At 45.4% G+C, this 20399-nt stretch overlaps 1 protein-coding gene across 1 annotated transcript in view; it reads left to right on the top strand.

Moving 5' to 3' along the window:
* The window catches only part of LOC138579940 (uncharacterized), a 256110-nt gene that overhangs the window by 8209 nt on the left and 227502 nt on the right, over positions 1-20399 (top strand). Inside the window, exons 2-4 of the mRNA XM_069650158.1 lie at positions 14442-14482; positions 15892-15957; positions 16910-16975. Coding sequence (XP_069506259.1) covers positions 14442-14482; positions 15892-15957; positions 16910-16975 — 173 coding nt within the window. The remainder of the gene's footprint in view (positions 1-14441; positions 14483-15891; positions 15958-16909; positions 16976-20399) is intronic.

Genomic DNA, 20399 nt, shown 5'->3' with positions numbered 1-20399 from the left:
GGCCAGCAGCACTTGTATGTGCAGCTATTGATATTTTATCATCTTATCTTAAGCTACCGCCAGCTAGTCTGCAGCCAGGCTTTTGATACTCTTGTCTTTGATCACAGGTGAAGCCTTTCTGTTAGTCATGCAGAACAATTTATGGCCATTAAAAGGAATAATCATCATATCCCAGTCAACTATGGTAGGATATTGTTGCTTTTTCTAACACAGTGACAGGAACTTCAAATCTAGCCGCGGAACATAGTTTAGAAAGAATACCCATTGCTGTGTTCCAGTAGTCACTACTAGCTCAGGCGCTGGAGATTAAGTTGCATTGTTTGATGGATGGTGGTAACCACGGAGATTATGAGCAACAATGTTGATGATTCATCTGCCCAGAGTGTTAAGTTTCAAGTGTGATGTCTTTTGTGTGTCTAGTATCAGTAAACATAACACAGGCATGAATAATCAACCTACTGTAGATGTTCAAGTGATCGCACAGATTCATTCACATACTTAATGGTATTTCTGTTATGTCGTCCAGGGGTGGGGGCATAGCCTGATTCTTCACATTGGGCCTCATTACGACCCTGGCGGAAAGGGGTTTACGCCAGCGCTAACAGCGCCGACCCTTTCCGCCTTACTACGAGGTCCCTTAGCGCCATGGTGATTTTAACGCCTGCTTTTTGCAGGCGTTAAAATCCATGGCGCTAAGGGACCTGATGTTAATTACGCCACCGTAATTTACGGTGGCGTAATTAACGCCTTCCCCACTCCCATTATGCCCTATGGGGCAAAAATGGGAATGGGGAAGGGTAAATGGGGATTGGGGACTTACCGCCCCGCCAAGGTCGGAATGGGGCGGTAAGTCCGCCAACCACCATGGCGTAAACGCAGTTTACGCCATGGTGGTAAAGTCACGGCCCTGGCGGAAACTTTCCGCCAGGGTCGTAATGAGGCCCATAGTCTATATCTCACTGGGATGAGGGCAGACCCTTGATTTGCAAATCTCTACTGAACCTAAGTGGAGGAGGGCACAAACAATGTGTTCAACTTTCCTGTCCTGCCTGGGGAAGGCTACACACTCAATTGTCAAAGCTGTATAGTCTTACAGGGATGAATGCATATCTTGAATATTTACAATCTCCTGTCTGATGGGAGTGGTGATACAACATCACATTTAATATTTCTCTGGACTTGCAGTGATGAAGGCACACACTGAAGGCACACACTCAATTTTTACATCTCTCCTGATTTACAGGTATGAGGGTACACACTCACATTTTATTTCCTTCCTGTACCCATGGGGAGGGGGGCCAGAATGAATTTGTACATCTCCCTAAGGAGACATTAGCCCAAATACAGTGAGGCTGACAATACACCACTCTACATTTTGAGCTGAGTAGCATCACATGGTGGGACTTGTTGCAAAATATCATTAACAAATTACATTAAGGCACACAACACTGTTGTCACAGGGTAGATTCTCAAGAAGTATCCTGAATTATTACTGGCTATTATGTTAGGAAAGATAGCTGTTAGCATTTACAGGCTCTCTCCATAGATAAATAAATCGTGCACCGTCTGTCAAAAACAGGAGAGACTAAAACCTTGGCGATTCCTGTCTTATTCCAAAAATTCCACACTGAATCCTTTAAGAGCTTGTTCCTGTGAAATATGCTTCCAGCCACCACATGGTTTCTGGGAGCCAGTTGTACCGACACTAATTTTTACAAGGGGCTGTACAGAAAATCCTTGAATTACTGCTAGGCCCCTAATAAAATTGAAAGGTCACCACTGAGAATAAGGCAACATGCACATTTCTAACAGTAGCACACATGAAATGAGCACATTCTCTACTATCCTCTCGTATGTGCTACTTTTTGAGACTCTGGCCCACTGTCTTTATTTGTTGTACAATGTTTTCCATGACACTGCCCTACGGGACATTGGCCCCATCCCCTTACAATTCTCTGGAATGAAAAACAGTATTGCCCTGGCCCTTCTGTGGGTTTGTATCAACCTGTCACGGAGTTAGCAGGACCCGATCATTGCTGGGGCAAGCCTGCACTTTTGACTACCGCGTTACAATTCCCCTGTGCCCTCCTGCAAGGTCTCTGCTGCAGCCTTATTGTCATCACTAGTATATGATTGGGGTGGGTGAAACTTAATTACATCCCAGTGCCAACCCCACAGGTGGTTCAGGAGGTCTGTGGTACTCAGTAGATGTGTTTCAGAAATATTTACCTTCCCAATGGTTGTTGACACTGGCCACATGGTGCACTCCACAGATTCAGCCTCTGATGCTGAACCACATCACGCACCTTGAAGTAATCCCAGGCCCAATAGGAGGGTGGGACATAAGAAGTTTTCTTCCTGTCCTCTCTGTACATTTGGAGGAACGCCTGGGCTTTCTTGAACAATAACTGGTCTTCATGCCTCCTCCTGACCATTGTGGTACAGGCTGCCATCCAGACCTTTGTGGTACTGACTCTCCTTCTGACCACTACTCTATTGGCTTTACCACTGGCTCAGGTGCCTTCTGTGCGTCGGTTTCAGTATTGCACTGTTTTCACAATCACCCCCAATAGCATCCTGCACAATCAACAATCCTAACAACAACTTTGGCAGCGGCAACGGCTGCTGGATGGATCACTGCTGATTGACTGGGGAGTGTGGAAGCATTGCTTCCTTGCTTTCCTGCAAGCAGGACTGCATTCTCATCTGCAGCAGGCCTGTGCAAGTGAGTCCTGCTGTGCCTGTCCTGTATCAGGGGAGTGCCCACTCATCACCCTCATTTCTCCCACTCTGTATTCCTTGTTTCCCTTCTTATCCCTTCCCGTTCATTCCTGCTGCCTCTAGATGCCTCTGCTTCCGATTGGCTGGGGAATGTCGAAGCTGTCCCCTTAACAGTGGGACCCATGGCACCTTAGAAAGGGCAGTGATCGGCTAAGGGATAGAGGCAAAGTGCAGCTACAAGCCCTGTCTGCCCCTGTTCACTAATGGATGCCAAAAGGAGCACCCTGCAACGACAACAAAGGTATGGTTGGTATGGGTAGTGAGCACAGGCATTACTGTGCTTAATTAAAACCCTGCCACTCCATCCTACCTTACCAACATCATATTTAAACACTGGGTAGATTACCTGCTGCACCCCCAGATAGTCCGATAGACGTACTTGGACTTATCGGTATATTGAATTTAGCTGTATTTTGTGAGTAGGAAATGCATTGCACTTAGCTGTACTTTGGGGGTTGGAAATCAGTCACACTTAGATGGATTTTGGGGGTAGGAAATGTATTGCACTTAACTGTATTTTTGGGGATAGGAAATATGCCACCCTTAGATGGAGCTTTGGGAGTAGGAAAGGTGCCACAAGTAGCAGTGTTTTGTGAGTAGGAAAGGTGACACACTTAGATGGGTATCGGGGGTAGGAATTGTATCCCACTTAACTGTACTTTGGGGTAGGAAAGGTGCTGCACGTAGCTGTATTTTGTGAGTAGGAAAGGTCCCACTCTTAGATCTATTTTGGAGGTAGGAAATGTGTTGCCCTTAGATGAACTTTTGGAGAGTAGGAGAGGTGCCTCACTCAGATGGATTTGGGGGTAAGAAATGTATTGCACTCTGATGGATTTGGGAGTAAGAAAGGCGTCACACTTAGATAGATTCGGGTGTAGAAGATATTGGGTAGGTTAACTCAAATGTTGCGCTTAGACGAAATTGTGTAGATTAGCAGATTCACTGCATATGAATAACTGTGAAGGCTAGCACATGCATTGCTGATAGAATCAAACTGGATATGTTAGCTTATAAGTAACTGTGAAAGGTAGCACGTATATTACACTTAGAAGAAATTGCATAGGCTGGCAGATGTATTACATTTGAAGAGCTGTGAAGGCTAGCACATGTACTTGTCTAGAAGAAATTGGGTAGTTAGCACATATCTAGCACACAGAAGATCTGTGATGGCTAGACAGATTTGAGGGTGGGCAGTGTGCTGCACATAGATGGACCTGGGAGTGGGCAGTAGCGTTGCACTTTATAATGTTGGCCTGTCCATTGTGCCCAACGATATAGGACAGCAACCGTTACATGGCACTTAGAAGATATATAAGATGCAAGTGTAACACACAAAGATATATGTGAGCATCCTTGATGTTAAACATAAACAATGGCTGAAGCTAGCCCATTATAGAACTTAGAAGATATAGAGTAATTGTGTTAAGAGCATCCTATGGCCCCTAGTCTTAAAGCGGCCTATCTGTCACGCCTAGATTTACTAAATTTACTAAGTTAGCCGTTCTAGTGTGCTTAGAGGACTTTGAGGGTAGCCTGTTCAGAGTACCTATAAGAGCCTTGGATGGTACCTTCTCTTTATCCTTTTGCACATACGTTCTGAACATTTAGCTAGATCAAAGATAAGCTCCATCTGAGCTTAAGGTGCATGTAACACACCACTTCGGTGGATATCTGCTGCAGGCACGGCTATCCATCCACACACATTAGAATGCAACTACGACTATGACAAATTCAGTCTAGATGGACACTTATGTCTTAGTCTTCTTACACTAGACTTGCATCAACACCTCTGCCATTAAAACACAGTGACAACCTACAACAAATTTGGTCTAGCTGGAATCATAACAAGTCTCTTCTTGCAATAGCGCTCTGTCGTGACCTCCTTCAGCACCCATCCACATGCCTGAACTCTTGGGTTGCTTACTGGAGCCTAGTCAGCCCGCCCAATATCTAATCATGGTCAAATGCACACACACAATCTAAGCATTTTATAAGAATGTTCCCATACCTCGGACTTGGGCCCCTGAGGGCGTTCCTACCACAAAATGTGTTGAGGCCATTCAAATGGGGAAAGGTGCTATATAAACGACAACTACAATGCAATACAATACAGTACTGAAGAAAACAAAAATCCTGACTAACACCTCAAAAATGTCTTACTTTCTCCAACTCCTGGTATGGTTCAGCCTGGCCTCGCCTTCCTGCTTTCAAACAAAATGCACAAACGAAATAGGAAGTTTCTGGTTCTTTAGATAAGCACCCACATTTGTTTTTTTCGGAGAGCTTGTCAAAATCCACGCGGGAACACCCATATCAAATGTCACTATGGTGTTTATTGTCGACTCCTTCCTTGATGCGCAAATCCGCTTCAGTGGGATCCTGCAAATTCACTGGATCATTGATTGAGCGTCTAAGGATTGACAGGGGGCTGTGAGGAGATTCAATCAGGCGTATTTAAAAGCCATCAGGATGCCTGGCCCTACTGAAAATAGTATGCAGAACACTTTGATCCTGATAGTTTCCCAGGATTCAGACGTCACATATCTTACTTAACACATTTTTTTTTCAGTACAGTTTATTTATTTTTTTATTTATTGAGCATTTGTTAGGCCCCTATACAACAACATGGTGTTCCAAGGCGCCACAAGGCAAATTGGGAGGGAACAATGGGATTGAATGTCAGTGGCCAAAAAACAGCAAATATACAGTCACCGTCCTACTAGGCCTTGTGACATTCGGATGTGGAAGTGAAGTGAAGAGCAGTGCAGGAGATAGGGATGGGTGGGGGGGAAGTGAGGGGTGGACAAGTGCTGGTGGGGGCTTGGGCGGCAAGTGCCAGGGGATCAGGATAAATGCTACGGTATATGAATCCCAGGATGGGATGCACATCCAACAGGTTGGGGTGCGGGCTCAAAGGCAGTGTTGAGGGGGGAGGGTGCTGGTGATGACTGGGTAGAAGGCCTGGTATCTTGTGAGATTCATAAGGACCATGCCACCAGTCTCAGCACAGAGGGGTGATTAACAAGGAATGGGAAGAGGGAAAGAGGCATCGTTTTGAGAGGTTTCCAGAATATAAGGAGGTCCAGCTCAAGTCTGAGAGGGGCAGGAAGGCTGTTCGACATGGAGACACTGGCTGAAGAGAGAGACCTTCCCCTCATTCTCTGCTTGGAGAAGCATTTGACAATCAGATAGTTGAAGTTAGAGGAGTGGAGGGCTCTAGAAAGGGAGGATTTAGGGAAGGAAAGTTGAAGATTGCATGGTCCCAGGTCCCAGAAAGCCTTGTGCATTGTGCAGAGGGTCTTGAATTTGACTTCACTGCCGCCAGGAGTCAGTGGATAGATTGTAGGGCTTTAGATATGGTCCCTGGGCCAAGGATAAGTCTTGCAACCCAATTTTGGATTAGCTGAAGGGGGCGTAGTGTGGAAAGTGGGAGATTGAGGACAAAGATGTTGCAGTAGTCCAGTCTAGAGAATACCAGAGCTCTGGAGACATTGAACTCTGGGGGAAGGCGAGGAAAGGGAGAATGCCTGTAAGGAGGTGAAGCTGGAAGTGCACCTTCTTGGCAAGGTCCAGGATGTGAGGGGTGAAGGAGAGAGTTGAGTTGAAGATGACCACAAGGTTTTTGGCCTCACAAGATGGCGAGGGTAGAGGGCCCAAGAAGGGTGGCAGAGGGTAGGAGAAAAGCAGGGTGCAGGTGTCCCAATGAGCAGGATCTCTGTCTTACTGGCATTAAGAAATAGATTGTTCACTGCACACCATGTCTTTTTGCCGGTCCGGCAGTAAAGGATGAGAGAGGAGGAAGGGGAGATGGTAGAGGGAAGTTTGCAGAAAAGCTGTGTGTCATCAACACTAGAAATGAGGCGAGACACAAGAAATTAGGTGCAGAAGGTTGAGATAGATATTGAGGAGCCACGGTGACAGGATAGAGCCCTAGTGGATGCCACAGGTAGAGAGTGAGGTAGTAGATAAGATAGGGCTGAGTTGTGACTGGGAGGGGTGGTTATTGAGGAAAGAGGTTAGCCATTCCAGTGCTGTTCCATGATGCCAAGAGCATCACCATGTCATTTTATCAAGATAGACAGGTTCACCTTGTCAAACGCAGAGGAGAGGTGGAGGAGAATGAGAACAGAAGGAGATTTAGTTTCAAGATTTGCGAGCATGTCTTTGCCGGTGTACAGGAGGGCAGTTTCCATGCCTCTGGATACCCACAATCCAAATTGATGTCATGGAGGCAACAAACCAGTTCAGTGTGGTGGCTAAGTTTGGGGAGATCCAGCTTATGCAACAGTTTACCCAGAAAGGGGGCAATGGAGATGGGGTGATAGCTGGGCAGAAGGGTTCAGCAGACGGGAGTGCTTATGGGATAAACGGAAAGAGCCAGTGGAAAATGAGTGGTTACACAAGTCAGCAAGAGCCCAGTCGAAGGAGCAGATGTTGTCCTTAATGGTTCTATAAGAGCAGGAGAGCACCTGTTTGGAGGAGACCTTCTTAGAACAGACATCTATAGAGACCTCATCAGGTGCTATGGGCATAAGGGAGGAAAGTGTGGGGTGGACGGAGGGGGGCCAAGAGAGGCATGAGAACAAGGGTGGGGGTGGTGGGGGGTGAGGACAGGATGTCCTGGGTTTTAGATGTGAAATGGTATGCCAAAGCAGTGCAGAGAGCCTGAGAAGCAAGGAGAGAGGTGGAAAATGCAGTTAGATTGGTGAGTTACTTGCAGATTTTGAAAAGTTCAGCCGTGTTGTTGGTGGCTCCAGAGATGCAGGCTTGTATATAAGCCCTCTTCTTGGAGTGGACAGAAAAATGAAACTGCCCTTGGAGCAGACGACATACCAGTTTGTCAGACGATGAACCCAAAGTCTGTCACTTCCGTTCAGCAACTCTGCACTTGCCTTTCGGGGATTCTAGATCAGCATCATAATAGCGATGGTGCTTGGAGGTAGGCTTCAGGTGGATTTTCATGACAGGGGCAAGGATGTCGAGGGTGTTGGAGATGGAGAGGTGAAGGTTAGCAAGGACAGAGGCAGCAGGGGATTTAGGGGCAAGTTTCGGCGTGGGCTGAAAGTGGGAGCAAAAGCAGTGACTGGCAGTTACTTTTTCGGTCCAATGATGGTGAAGGAGGCTGGCAGTGTGGAGGGGACTCAAACAGAACAACAAGGGGCACCATGCGGGAGGAGAGGAGAGAGTGTCCAGTCAAGGCGAGCGGGGTTGTGACCAGGTTAGAGATAGGGATGTCTCCAGATATGAGAGCATCCAGAGTGAGTCCATTTGAGTGGGTCGGGCAGGAAGGAAGAATAGTGAGAGAGAGGGAGTCACAGATGCCAAGGAACAGTGAAGTGGCTGATGCAGGGGAGTCAAGGTGGATATTGAAGTCACCAAGGAGGAGTAGTTTGGAGGAAGAGGACAAGAGGCAGGTAGTAAGGTTGGCCCATTCAAAGATTAAAAGGGGGATAGGGGCAGGGGGCCTGTAGCTAGTGGCCAGGGTGAGTGAGCGAGAGGGAGAGACCCCAATCCTACAGACGAGTCATTCAAAGGAGGAGTAAGGTTGAATAGGAATGATAGAGGTAGGGACACACTCAGGGAAAATCAGGGCCTCTCCCCCTCCAGGCCTGGGTTTGGAGAGGGGCTTGTAGCCCTCAGGAAGTAGAGCATCAAGAGCAGTAACTGAGGTGGCATTGAACCACATCTCGGTAACGGCGTAGGTGTTGGGATCAAAGTCTGCAGAAGGGGACAGATGTCAGTGGAGTGTTTGACAGCTGGTTTGTGCAAAGGGGTGAAAAAGGCCATCTGATTGGGAGCATTTTATATGCACCATTCAGATGCCAGAGTGGATTGTGCTACTATTCTTTTGGCACAAGCAATGAGATGTCATTTCTTGAGTCAAAAAAAGTTTTGAGAATCTTGCACCCATGTGTATTTTTTTAATGGTCGTTTTTGAGCTTTTTTTTTTAAATGACATTTTCGCAGCATTTTGAGGGATCACAAAATCAATATAAACTGGAGGCTCTGATTTAGTTGTAAAGTTATCCTCATATCAATTGTGATCTTATTTATAGGGTTACTCTAAATGTGATTTAAAACTTTTTTTATGAACAATAGATTTCTGTAAAACTGCATTCAAGCTTATCTTGAGGTGATAATGACTCCGTGTGTGTGCTCTCTCTGCTGGTAGTGTCTTGCAACAGTATTTTGAGACCTGATTGAAGTGAGGGTATTTAGCACGAGATATGCTCATGCAGGCCCTTTAAACATGGTGTTTTTTTCCAGGAATTACATTTTACATTTTTCCTCAAGGGCACTTCTGAAATAATCACTCAGGGGTTGCCAAGGATAGAGGACAGGTGTGTCCCATTCAAGAATAGACTTTGTGATAGGTGGAAGCTGTTAACGTTTGGAGCTACTGGCAGTGGTAATTCCTGCAAATGGAAATACAATTACCACTAGTGGTAGATGTGGAATTTCCACGAGTTTATTAGTTCTGATTCGTCCCATTGCGAGGTATCATGTGACTTATTTGGGGAATGGAGTGTTTACCTATATATGAAATTCCATGGACATTCCTCCATTTATTGGAAGTAATATCTCCTTGCATATGCTGGAGTATTAACTCCTTAAAGTTTTGCAATCCATAAGCAGGTGGACATAAATTGTGTTACCTCCAACTTGTCATGAGTCTCAAAGTAACTTAAAATGCATGTGGACTACATGGGAATACTGTGAACGTATGTAACTCAGTCCTCAGTCTTTTTTTCCTCAAGGCCACCGAACTCCTCAGGTTCTTGCAATAGCCATATAACATACAGTTAGTGGTTCCTCATACCATATTTGTATTTTTATTTTGGATTTATAGAGAAGCTGGTGTTTTGCGCAAAGGCGAATATATCAGGCTGCGCAGTCCTGCAGGCAGGTCCCTCACAAGAGAATATACAAGACATGGATAGTTGGGAGCGACATATCAATCATGAATGCTCAGGGCGGGGTGGAATAGCACAGTCCTGGAAGGGATCCTTGCTTTGGAGGTTATGATTTTAGAGAGTGTGTGTACTCCTTCAAGGTGAAGTCCAAGGACATCGAGCTTTAGCAATTATTTGAATGAGCAATTATGTGTGGTATTTTTGATGCCCTAAGGAAGCAAAATCCAGTGAAGGGGTAGAGATGAAAAGGTGAGGGGGAGCAACATCAAGAGAAAGCACATTGCATCAAGAGGCCGACCGATTTATGATTTTTCATTTTTCAGTGCATAGGGAGGAGATTAGTTGGAGATGGCGTGTTCCAGGTTTGGGGACACACTTGTGAATAGATGTGAAGAAAAGAGAAAGACACTTGTACACGGCCCATCGTGCATAAATATCCAGCCAACATGGAGGTGGTGGGAGATGTGGAAGAGGAGCGGAGGCATTGTACCGACTGATTGTGGCAAATTTGAGGATCTTGTCAAGCAGGGGAATAAAGTAGTAAGTGAGGTCTAGTAAGAAGCTCAAGCAGTCATTATGGTAACTGAGAACTAGGGCGGAGATGATAGATTTAACGGAATGGTAAGTGAGAAGGGGAGGATCTTGGGAATGGTAAGGTGATTTGTATTGTCAGCAGTAGCTCTAGGGTTGAATACATTATGCTGTTTTACATTGCCGTTAAGGAGAGGCCTAAGGCTAGGTGCCTTGTGGAAGGAGTGGTATGGTCAAGAGGAAATATAATAGAGGAGGTGGGAATGGAAGGGGCGTTTTACTTTGGTCTTCAGGGATTTTTGCTTATGAGAACAAAGTGCTATCCAGTGATGGATGGCAGAGAGGCCGTTAGAGATCTTCTGTGAACGGTCAGGCTTGAACGAGGGAAAAGTGAAGAGGATTTGGGTTTCAGCCTCAACGTTGTGGTATTAGAATCTAAAGAAAGGGATAAGGGTGCAGAGAGAAGGGGTGTAGAGTTTGAAGAGCACTGGGCCCAGTTGAGTAGGATCAGTGTTCCAAGATATAGAGAATGAATGGGCAATGTGGTAAGGGGCAATGGTGGGGAGAGCAGTGTCACTGGATTGCAAGGTGAGAGAGGATTAGCTGGAGAGAAGGCGGTGACTGCTTCGAGAGCGGTGGATAGATACTGTGGGATTAAGATGGAGGGAGAGCTCAGCAAATTGAACAGGGGAGGGAAAGTCAAGATGTGGATCAGATTTGTTTTTTGTGAAATAATGGCTGCTGAATCTAAAGTGAAGTGGGTCACAGAGATCATTAGTGTTGAAGTAACTTAGGACCCTATTGAACACCACCCACTGTAGGATCTACTAATAGTGGGTTGAGGAGAAAGTCAGGGCAGTAGTTGGAATAGCAACAAATGGTTAGATAGTCATGGATCAGTAGTGAAGTTAGATGGGATGCCATGGGAGTTTATCCTAGTTTCTGTTATTTTCATAACTGCGATTTTTGGATTGTGGGATTCAAAGTGGTACACAAGTCAGTATCCGTTCCTTCAGAATGGTGGTGGATTTTTTAGTCTAAGTGTTTTAGTATTGTTAAGGAATGCAAAGGAAGAGCATAGAGTGCTTCATGAGAGCTGAGAGGGATAGACGAGGTCAGAGATGGATACCCAGCCTAGTAGCCTGCAGTGTTAAATGGTGGAATAGGTGGTGACGGTAGAGAAGAGGGGGACAAGGAGGGTGGGTGCTGTTAAAAAGGAATAGATGCAATCACTGGAACACTCAAAGAAAAATGTAATGAACATCATTGTTGTAAGGCAGAGAGAGCAGTGAAACGGTGGCAACCAACAAAACAACATTTTAAATTTCCACGGTAGCAACATACAGAAGAAACTATACATAAGTGTATTGGAACCAGAATCACTCCCGGTGTCGCCATTCTTCATTCCCTTGGAAAGTGGGGAGTGATGTTAATGGGGTAGTGTGTGACAACGAGGCATGGGCATGTGGGTGGTGCCCTGCTAGGTTCGTGAGCAGCATTGTGAAGTCAAAGCGTCGGCCCTAGCCCTTTCAGTCCAAAACAATGACCAAACAAAAAACACCCCTTGCTTTGGTGGCCTTTGCTGGACATGCCCATCGGTGAGATGCTTTGGGCCTGAGTTTAAGGGTGGGCATGTGACCCCTAGGACCATAGCCTGGCTGCCTGCTGTCTGTAAAACAATCAGACGTGACAGATATTACTTCGGTGGTGTTCTCTGCGCAGTGATCTGGGACTTTTGTTTGTAATGTCCATGGATTTGTTGCAGTAATGGAGTTATGTGAATGCATAGATCTTTCACTGAGTGCCTGACCTGAAGAAGGCCATCATTCTAGACAAGGTCAGGCGTCAGAGGGCTAGAACCGGTGGTTATGTGTGGTTATGTGTGGTTACATTATATTTTTAGTCTATTGTTATTGCACATGACTCATATAAAATACGGATTGCATACGGATATTTGTGTCCATATGAAATAGAACATACTTCTCAGGGAACCTGTTTATTATGGTCAATTTACGGCATATTTCTGCTTTGTCACATTCACAAAACATTCAACATTTAGCCTTGTGGCTTACATGTCACCAGAACGTCTTGGTGCTTTTACAGGAATGTAATACAGCATGGAATATTTACAGCCAATTTCTGAATCATGGGAACTAACCAAATACTGTAGTGTTGAATCTCTTAACATCGGCTGTATTTAGTCCTCCTGGTAGTCCTCATGAACAATGTTTTTAACCGTTAAGAGGATTAAAGATGTAAACAGTTGTAGCTTCTGATCTGAAGTCTGTCATTACCCTCATGTTGACCCACCACCTTCTCTGAATGGGACAAAGTACTCCAGGTGCTGGCTCACCACTGATGATACGATATGATATGGCATTTATAACGACTATAACGATGCATACTGTGTTTGTGTTATCAATGTATCAATGTTTTTATGTGACTTACTTTTTATGTTCACATGACCAACCTCCACATGCGTCTGTGGTGAGGGTTTCCTAATCTCCTCTTCCTTCCCAATCACCTGGATCCCGGGCTGCCTTGCTCACCCCTCCACTTGATACCCAGTGCTGTTAGAGGAAGGCTTGCAGTTGCCAACTCAGCCCATGCCCAACATTTACTGCTTCATTGATCTCATATGTTTTATCTATGTACACCCTGGCAAACTGGCCATGAGTCCCCATGTTATGCTCATCCCAGCCATAAACTTTACTCCACAGCCTCTCCTCTAACTCCAACTTCTCCTTTAAAATGGCCGCAGCTTGAGAGACCCTGTCCATCGTATCCCCCTCCACTGCTCCTACACCACACTACCCCCACCACCATCCTTTCCTCTCTAGATCACTTCCCTCCCACTCCTTGGCAAAAACTTTTGTAATCTGGCCATTTAATGGCTAAAGCTGGCAGGCTGCGTGACCACCTGGGCATATACAGATGTCAATATCTTATGAATGGCGTGGGTGGCATTGTGCAGTCTGGGACAGAAATCAAGGCGTGGTTGCTTGAGTAACCAAACTAGTATCACAAGATGGGCTAGCAAGATCACTAAGGACTACCCCAGAGTAAGTGAGGGCAGAACGCTGTAAGGCAACATCATTCTGCATAAAAGCAAAACCGCCTCCACCAGAGCAAAATAAGGCAATCCCTATGAATATGCTCAAAAATCAACAATAGAAAATTGTTATAGACAACAAGAATCCTGTTCTCTTCTTACCCAAATTAGGGTGCATATTAAATGTTTGATTAAAATAACTGGTGCGTACAATGACTATCAATGCGGACATCTCTGGGTGGAGGTCATACATAAAATGAAACAATTCTAAGGAGATTGCTTTTCCAAACCCTCACTCTAATGACAGGTAGGAGTAATATGAATTGTCTGCGGTTGTGGGCTTTTTTTCTGAAGCATTTTGTTTATGTCACAACATGGAGGATCATAACATCAGGTGTTCAACTGCAAACATTAAACGTGCATTTTTGAGAAACACCGGTGTATAAATTTAAAACAAAAAAACTAAAAAAAACTTTGCTTATAGACTATTATTTGCCTAACAGAATTACTAATTACCTGTCAGCCAGTATGAATGAATGCACATATACTAGGATAACTAGGATTGCACACATAACGTTGCACTCGAATGATGATACTTGCAATCACACTCACACATTTTTGGATATTGGCAGTTGTTTAGTCTGGAGCTCTTTTTGCTCCTAGTCAGAATTTGAGAGCAGAGACCTGGTACGTTTGCACTGAGGCAGAGCCAGGTCCCCGCCATCAGGCTTTCATCATTAACACTGCGGGGTGCAAATTTAAGGGGCATAAGGCAGCATACAAACGTGTACATCACATTTTGCCATTTACATTTGCACTCTGCATGCCAGGTAGCGTTTGCTTTTAATTGTGAGCGAGGCAAGCAGTGCTCACAATTACAAATAATTGTGAGCGAGGCAAGCAATGCTCACAATTACAAATAATGCTCGCATCTCGGACAGTGTTTGATGTTCATTGTGAAAACTGCTTAGCATGTGCACATGTTAGCCATTGTTCACAATGAAGAATAAACAGCGTTTATTTGTAATTGTAAACACTTCCTGCCATGTGAGGTGGCAGGCAGCATTTACAATTATTTGTCATCATATATTTTTGTACAGGGTTTATAGAAAGAACCTTGTTGAATATAAAAAATGTACAATGAATATATCATTTTTTTTCAGCTATTTCTTCTGATAGTCCTGTTCAAGAGAAGTCAGTTGCTGTAAGTATGAAAGCAGTTACTGTGTGTGCGCATATGGGTGTTTGTGAGGGACAGTGGTCATTTCTGTAAGGGTGTCTATATGTCTGTCCATTTACTCTTGTGTCCGTCTGTATATGTGTTTTTGTATATGTATATACATGCCTTCAGGTACACTTTTATTTATATGGGGAATGTGTTTATAAATTATGTTCTGATGGGCAAATTATGGTTATTAATTGAGGTCAATATGCACTAATTCCTTGCTGTAAGAAGGAGCTGAGGGCCTAATTTACAAAAGCGTTCAAGGGTAAAATACCATTGGAAAATGCTTTGTAAAACAGGCCCTGAGTCTTTCATACAGAGCAGCAGAGTGCAGTGTCATGAGGCAGAGCGGATGCCCATTTAGCATGGTCTTTTGAAGGGATGTCTAGCAGAGTGGTGTGCCCTTGTGCCCCGCCACAGATGTTTGTTTTGGTTGGTCTGGAAATTCCCGCTGCACATGCAAACCAATGCACCCATTTGTTTTCCGCATAATTATGTGGTGTTCCATATTATCCAGTTTGCTAATGAAATGTGTCTGATGGCTTTTGGGGACACTACGTGTATGAACCCGCCCAGGTGTGGTTGCATTGGGCAGCTTAGAGTTCTTCACACGAAACATTTCTGGTGAATTATTTAGTGTCAGAGCTTGCGATTCTACTACATTGTGAATCATTACAAGTTTGGTGGTCTGGGAAAAAAAAAACAAGTAGAAATCATTTTGTTGCTACCACTTTTTTTGTGAGGTAACGGAATTACCTCAATTTTGACCACAATGTGCTGGAAATAAATCATCTGCATTACCTTCAAATTCAGGGGTATAACTGAGCAGTAATTCCGCAGTGGTAACTCCAAAAATGGGGAAATTACACCCCCATATTGCCACTTGTAATCATGTGGTAGACCCACAGGACCAGGTGGCTGTATCGGAAAAACATGTTGCCAGGCATTCTGCAGAATTACCACCAAACCTGTAATAAGGCTCGTTCTGATGAAGAGGGGGCGACTTCAGGCATCTATATACATGTTTAGGCGTGGGGGGGGCGAGAGGATAGTGTCCAGTTTGCTCCCTAGGGCACCTCTGTATTATTTGCTCGAAAGGAAACAGCCCCATAGTTTTGACACATCTAGGAAATGTGGAGGTCGGCTGCAGTTGTTAACATATGGCAGTGTTACAAGGGATTTGTACTCTTTTAGTGGGGTGTCACCTGGTTGTACTGCAGCTCAGCTTTGTGAGCAGGGAACCCACAATGAACGCCCACAGCGCTTCACATCAGAGTCAGACGATAAGCAATGAGAGCTGTATCTGCGTACACACAGTTATGCCTTCAGTCACATGTTTGCTTGCACGGCTTTTGGAGCAAATCACTCATTCTTAAACTTTCTTGCAGAGGGGAGAAGCCGAGATGTTCACAATGCTTTTTCAGGGGAGCATGTGCCTTTACAACGCAGTTCGGGTAAGTGTCACTGCATCTCTTCGTTGGTGAGCAGCCTTTCTTGGCTATAGACACAGAAATAGGACAATCCCATGAACCAATGATGGAGGAAACACGGTGGGAAATGTTTTAGCAAATGATACGGTTATGCCTAGCGTTTAATGCAGTACGGTCTCCTTTACTTTTCTAAACTAGGCAATACACCCGTGGAACTCCTGGTACACTCGGTGTGCTGTGCCAGCATGCCTTCCTGCAGCATCTGCTTCAATTGCTAGTTTGTGGGCTTGCATTCTGCATCGCTAAATGCTAAGCCGACAAGGTGCAACATGGAGGGCGGCATTTAAAACGAGGGCAGTCCTGAAATGCCCGCAGTCATGTATTTCGGGCAGGTTTTACTAATTTTGTCATTATTAAAGGCAGTGTGGACATTCGTGGTAATTGCATGGTCGTGTTGTTTTACCACATTCTCACATACTCTAAGGGAATTGCCACCAGGGATTCTGACATGCCCCAAAAGACGCAGCTTCCATCTGGAGGGAAGGGTGGTGTGAAACAGAAACATGTTTGGAATGCGATAAAAGCCCTTGGAAGAAAACTGTATGACCACATTGTGCTATTTTTGCAGTTTGGTTAAAAAAAAAAAAAAAAACATTCTGTGAGTCAGGCCCACATAGAAGCAATAACATGGCGCTTGTCACCAGGCGCACAGTATAGAAACTTACAATGTAAGGGCACTCATTCCCATTAAAGGGATGCATTCCGGCTGGTAAAGGGGGTCAAAGGGCATGTTCATTGTAGTGGGGGTATTGGAGTGCCTTTCCTTCATCTTCCGTCAACAGATACACTCCTGCATTTCTCATCAACATGACAGAAACTGTATCACACCTCGTGCCCCCTCCTCCTTCTCTCCCCTTCCCACCCCCCGCCCCCCCCCCCTTTCCCGGCTGAACTGACTGACTGTTCTTTGTTTCAGAATGGACCACGTGAGAAGAAAGCGGCAGGGTACAAGTTTGTTGTGAAAAATTGCGTCAGATTTGTGGTAAGAATTAAAATGTGATAGCGCTATATGGGCGATATTGTGGCTCAGTGTGTTGAGTACGAGCTGCAGTGATCAGTGCTTACCTACAGGCCACCTGTTCTTAGCAGAGATAATTAAGCCATTCACCCTAATGAGGCTTCTGAAACGTGTAATAATGACTCCTTACAGACTGAGGAAAGGGATAATGACACACCTGCAAGTTGTTGCTTGAGGCGAAGTCAAGGGCTATAAATTGGGGAAAGGTCATGAACCTCTACCCCTCCCCCGATCTCCAAGGCTATTAGCAGATGAAGTTGTGCAACTAACAAAGAAAGGGAATGACTGCAATCTGCTACTCAGATCAGAATGTTTGGGTGGAAAGAGGTGCATACCAACACTTATAGATTGCATTCCGAGCATTGTGATTGGCTGAGATTAGATCTAACATGGAATCCATGTGATAATAACACCAATTAACAAGGGGCAGAGAGGAAATGGCATGCGATGCGTAGAAGGCGCTCTTAAAACGAGAGTCTAGCTCGGAAGCAACAGAGGCTCGTATGTAAGGGATACACCAGGGGCAGTGCTTTAAGTGGGGTAAGAAATTGAGGGGGGGCCCTCGTTTGGGGGCGTGGCTTGCATTGTGGGCGTGGCCTAAAAGTGCACAAATCATAGTAAGGTGCGCAAACAAATATATAAATGTATGTGAGCATTTATATGTTTGTATGCGTACTACTATGGTGTGTGTACTTTTCAAGCCATATTTTATAAACATAGCAATGTTACATATTTCTATGTTTATAAAAGGTGGTTTGAAAAGTGCACAAACCATAGTAAGTTATGCACACTTGTGTGCTTACCTTACTATGGTTTGTGTACGTTTCAAGCCACCTTTTATAAACATAGATATTTGTAACATGTTTCTATGTTTCTAAAAGATGGCTTGACACGTAAACAATTCAAGGCATGACGGACAAAACAAACTGCAAGGTGACTTTGTCCATCGACAAAGCTTTATAAAAGATGCCTTGAATTGTGCACGTTTCAAGCCGTCTTTTATAAACATAGAAATAAAAGATGGCTTGAAACGTACACAGTTCAAGGCATATTTTATAAAGCTTTGCCGACGGAGAAAGGCACCTCGGGCTCTGTGATCTATCTGCTATCACTGAGCCCTAGGTGTCTTTCACCCTCTGCGAACCCGCGGGCTCCATGATTTAATCTGCATATTAGATCACGGAGCCCGCGGGGGTCAGTGACCTGGGGAGGGAAAACAAAGGGACAGTAACTTCCTCTGATGACCCTGATGAGGGGTCATCAGAGGGAGTTACACTAACTGACAGAAGTGCCGCCAGCCTCAGCATCGCTGTGGCTGGCTGGCACTTCTGTCAGCTTGGCCAACATAATGACGGGCGCATCTCCCGTCGCGGCTGCGGCCGCGGCGGGATAATGCATCCCGCAATGTTGTGTGGGACGGGGGGCCCCGGCTGGGCCCCGGCTCAGCCCCACTTTCTGGAGACTGCCGGGGCCCCCGGCCCACTTAAAGTACTGACCAGGGGTGTCCAAGTGGGATGTGGGGCTAGAAGAAGAGGTGGCATGAATGGGGCGGCTGGGGACAATTTCCTTTGGGCTGTGTGCTACAATATCGACATGATCAATAATATTAACACATAATCAACATCGTATGCATGCACACTCCTAGTTCACAATATTAACCAGCCAGAACTTTTAGGGACTCGGTGGGTGGCCATTGGTGGAGGCAGGCAGAGTACAGAGGGGGAGGTGACACGGTTAGGGATGGTCGATTTCAGTGCACTGACATATGATGTAAAGGAGTAGAGATGGAGTACCATAAGGTGAATGAGCAGTAATCCATCCTACCAGGGGCAAACATGTCCACAAGAGTCTTGGTAAAGTCAAAGGTTAGAGAGTGGTCGAGTTTACAGATGCCTAGGAGGTTAAAACTTGCAGCCAAAGTGTAGGTAACACACTTTTGCAATTTCACATCACTGCCAAAGAGATTCCCGATCTTACAATCCAATGGGGTTTGGGTAAAGGGGAATGGACCAAAGGATAACATGTAGGGGTGTCGTGTTGAAGCTGGGAAGCAGATCACCTCCGTTTTGAAGGAATTAGGCATCAGTCGGCATTGCAACATATAGACGTGAAGGACAGCCAGGACTTTTGCAATTCAGGAAAATAGGTTCAGGTTGAAGCAGGGGAAGGTCTGACAATGTGCGGGTGGGTCATTAGCTAAGAGAGGATACCTGAACCCAAGGAGGACATGATCTTGCAAGGTCAAGGTGTGGAGACTGAAAGAGAAGGTACCAGGGTGAAGTTTGAGAATACCCCACTTGGCAGCGGGTGGCCTAGGGTGTTCCACCATTCCAGCAGAGAGAAAAGCAGCAACCATCTAGGTAGGAGACAATCCAGACAAGGCAAGTGCTCTGGATAGTTGAGGAGCGAGAGTCGGGAGGTGAGATCAGTGGTTGACACTATTGAAAGCGGAAGGGAGACCAACGAGAATGAGGAAGGTGGCTTTACGGGAGTGATGGGCAATAGTGACTATGTTAGAGACATGGGTGAGTGCCTGTTCCATGGAGTGACAGCTGCAAAATCACACGGGAAGTGTGTCACTGAATCTACACAGTTTAAAGCAGTCGCTGAAGCCTTTCAACACCATGTGCCTGAGGATTTTAGAGCAATGAGGTGGAGAAGGGAATCAGGTCAATCGGTTATAGAAGTGTTTGCCTCTGGTACACTTTCTTCAAGACGTGGATGATGGTGACGACTTGAAGGCTGGTAAGATCCAGGAGGACAGGGATAGGCTGAGGCACGGGGTCATGCTAGGACCTTGCGAGTTGAAACTAAAGTGTGTCTTCAAGCCTTCCCTCCAGATCAGAGATATGGCTATGACAAGGAGTGAGCGATGAGAGGGCGGATGGTGAATCTTGGCAGACGTCAGTGTCCATACCTCCTTTCTAAGGATCTAGATTATGATATGTGCTAAGGGCATTTGTGAAAGGCAGAGCTGGGCGCACACGACACACGACACATTCATCATCATGGGCATTACACCTCAACAAACCCATTATAATGAGGCATGCAATCCACTGTAATGCACTGTGCCTTTACCACCATGAACATACTGCTCCCAAACACCCAACACGCTGTGACAGAAACATGTCATTGTAGCTCTGTGTTAATGATGACATCTATGCATGACTTTCTCACCAGCTGGTAGAACAGATGACAGAGCAGTGAATGTGTGTTGCCAGCGTTGCTGACCGAGACCCAAGAGAAACGGGCAGCAACTTTGTGCTGCAAATATGTGTATAAAGGGATTATGTTTGTGCATCGCCACATTGGAGTCATTAATACCCATAGCTCGGCTGAGAGAAACTCAACATCTAGGCAGGGCTAGACTGGCCAATAGGAAACTCTA

The sequence above is a fragment of the Ambystoma mexicanum genome, chromosome 3p, assembly GCF_040938575.1.
Source record: "Ambystoma mexicanum isolate Mex_15411 chromosome 3p, UKY_AmexF1_1, whole genome shotgun sequence".
Taxonomy (NCBI): Eukaryota; Metazoa; Chordata; class Amphibia; order Caudata; family Ambystomatidae; genus Ambystoma; species Ambystoma mexicanum.
Note: the sequence above shows the minus strand (reverse complement) of the source record. Positions and strands in the feature narration are given on the sequence as shown.